Source organism: Papilio polytes, unplaced genomic scaffold (assembly GCF_000836215.1).
Source record: "Papilio polytes unplaced genomic scaffold, Ppol_1.0 DF821845.1, whole genome shotgun sequence".
NCBI lineage: Eukaryota > Metazoa > Arthropoda > Insecta > Lepidoptera > Papilionidae > Papilio > Papilio polytes.
Genome location: NW_013527359.1, coordinates 3,328,226 through 3,330,615, shown reverse-complemented (window position 1 = coordinate 3,330,615; position 2,390 = coordinate 3,328,226). Strand labels below are relative to the sequence as shown.

The 2,390-nt window shown below is 32.4% G+C and overlaps 1 protein-coding gene across 1 annotated transcript in view; it reads right to left on the bottom strand.

Moving 5' to 3' along the window:
* Positions 1 to 232: 232 nt before the first annotated feature.
* LOC106108142 (nose resistant to fluoxetine protein 6-like) overlaps positions 233 to 2,390 on the bottom strand; it is a 25,483-nt gene continuing 23,325 nt past the window's right edge. The window contains exons 11-13 of the mRNA XM_013289231.1: positions 1,851 to 2,027; positions 1,349 to 1,545; positions 233 to 1,034 (exon numbers count right to left, since the gene is read on the bottom strand). Coding sequence (XP_013144685.1) covers positions 903 to 1,034; positions 1,349 to 1,545; positions 1,851 to 2,027 — 506 coding nt within the window. The 3' untranslated portion in view covers positions 233 to 902. The remainder of the gene's footprint in view (positions 1,035 to 1,348; positions 1,546 to 1,850; positions 2,028 to 2,390) is intronic.

Below are 2,390 nucleotides of genomic sequence, written 5' to 3'. Positions count from 1 at the left end.
AAATTTAAATTTAAAATCTTAAAATATCCTTTTCAATCGCAATATTTAAAATAAGAACGTATTGATGGAATTGAATAAAGCGTTTAAAAAAATATTCTTAATTACGTTATAAAAATTACTATAGATTTTAAAATAAAACACGTAATTCATTTGATATTTGGTCTTTTATTATAAAATTCTATACACAAAATAGTTTGATAATATACAATTTTAACTTAAATAATTCTTTATTGTTGATTTTATATCACATATGGCTTCAGAAATTTTGAAATTCTATGAAAACTTGAAATTTACTGTCTTAAGAAAGATTACAGTTGTCAATTACAAGTAATGATTATTTTATTTATATGACTATTTACAAAAGATAAAAAACGTATAAAACTCGTAAAACATATACTTTTTTAAAGTTTAATAAGATATTATTTATAATATGAAAAATGTCCAAATAAAGAGTGACTAAAACTACAGTTACTATGGCCATAATTTATGAAAATTGATGGACTGGACTTAGCTTATTGGTATTTACAATTTATTCTGCGAAACGAAATATCATTTATTTTCTCTCGTTTGGACGTTTACAAGGTAACTTAAACATAAATCATGTGTTATTTAATTGAATATTGCATGCAGCTTGCAATCGACACATTTATGAACTCAGTATGTCAACATTTTTTTTTTACGCAATAAATCGCCGATAGTAATTTAGTTACCAATACATATATCAAAAAAATTGGATGTAAAACATATTAAAACGAGTAAAACCTATATATACACATGTATTGTAAAACGCCTATTTTTTTTAAATAAAGCTCTTAGAGGTTATTCGAGAAATGCTTTCATCGTCTTGTTCGGGAGAAAACAAGGGCACACTCGTGATAAAACAAGGTCTATTCCGAGTGCTATTATTGTCCCTTTTTACTCTTATTGCCGCCGCTCACAATCTTCAAGAGGCGCACAGCTGGTGCCTCGAATGCTAGTGATATGGCGAATGATGCTAGAAACGCCATCACAGCGTAGCCAGCGTATATTGTTAACTGGAAAACACAATAAATACATGTCAAGTATCAGTAAATCGAGTAACAGTAAGTCATGTAGTTGGAGACTTTTAAGGGAATACGAAAAGTGTACCTTAATACTTAGTAATACGTACAATTTTTACATATCCATGATTGTAGTAATTGAATGTTTGCTAGAGAATAATAGATAAAAAAGAAGCGGAAGTTTTATCTTTTACTACCATTGTCTGCCACCCATAAGGACGTGTCTCACCGACAGTAGACTTTAGAGATGTGGTGCCTTCAGTTTGAACTGATACAGAATATAATTAACTAGGGTTTTAGATACTTACAACTATAGAGTTCTGAAGATGTAGCGGTCCGTCCATGAGGAAGGAGGTATACATCATTATGGTTGGGTGCACGAGGTACGCGCAGTAGGTGAGCCGGCTAAGCGGCAGTACACCTCGGTATGACAGCGCTGAGTTAACCAGACCGCCGTACCCGCAGCAACAGGCCACCGCTACCCACGCTAATGCGATACCCCAACCTTGAACAAAACATTAACATAAAAGTCAAAGAAGTACTGCAGCAAAGGAATAAGTAGCAGTGTGACCTTTTTATGATTTTGACTATAACAATTTAAACCAATTCTCTCGACCATATCAGTGAGATGGCATCGTTGTTAATGAAAGTAGCATTTTTTTTCTCGTCTTGAAACTGTTGATGATATAAGTTAAAACTTTGGTAGAATATTCTGAAGATATCAAGGACTTTTAACCCTAAAACTTGAGGTATGTTAAATTGTTTTTTAGATCAAGGTTAAGACTTCAATACGTGAATTACATCTCTTACCTGTATGTCCAATACTGACGTAGAAAGCCGTTGGCCAAACTTCAAAGTAGCCATCGACCATGCCAAAGATAAGGCTCGCCATAATGGCCAAGGCGCACGGCCAACCCACAGCAACGAGCCAATATGGCATCTTCACTTGGCATTTAGTTTTGTGCAAGTACCAACCAACTACCATTCCTGTGAAAAATTATGGTAAAATGAACTTTAAAATTTTTATCCTAATGCACGCTTTAACGTAATTGTTCTATTGTTAAACGGTTTTAAATATATTTTTTTTAAAATATGTATTAGAAATTAGAGTATTAGGAGAATAATTAAACATAAGTCTTTTCTGAAGATACTAAAAATAATCGACATTTTGTAACACGCGGATTATTTTATTTATTTATTTATTTATTGATTATAAGTACAGTACAATATCGTATTCTTTTCCTTCAGGTTCTTAAACCTTTTGGTTTGTGAGAACCCTGCACATTCTCGTTGGGTAGTTACATTTTTTTTTTTTTGCATGCGACAGATACGGCTTACACGTCATGTATA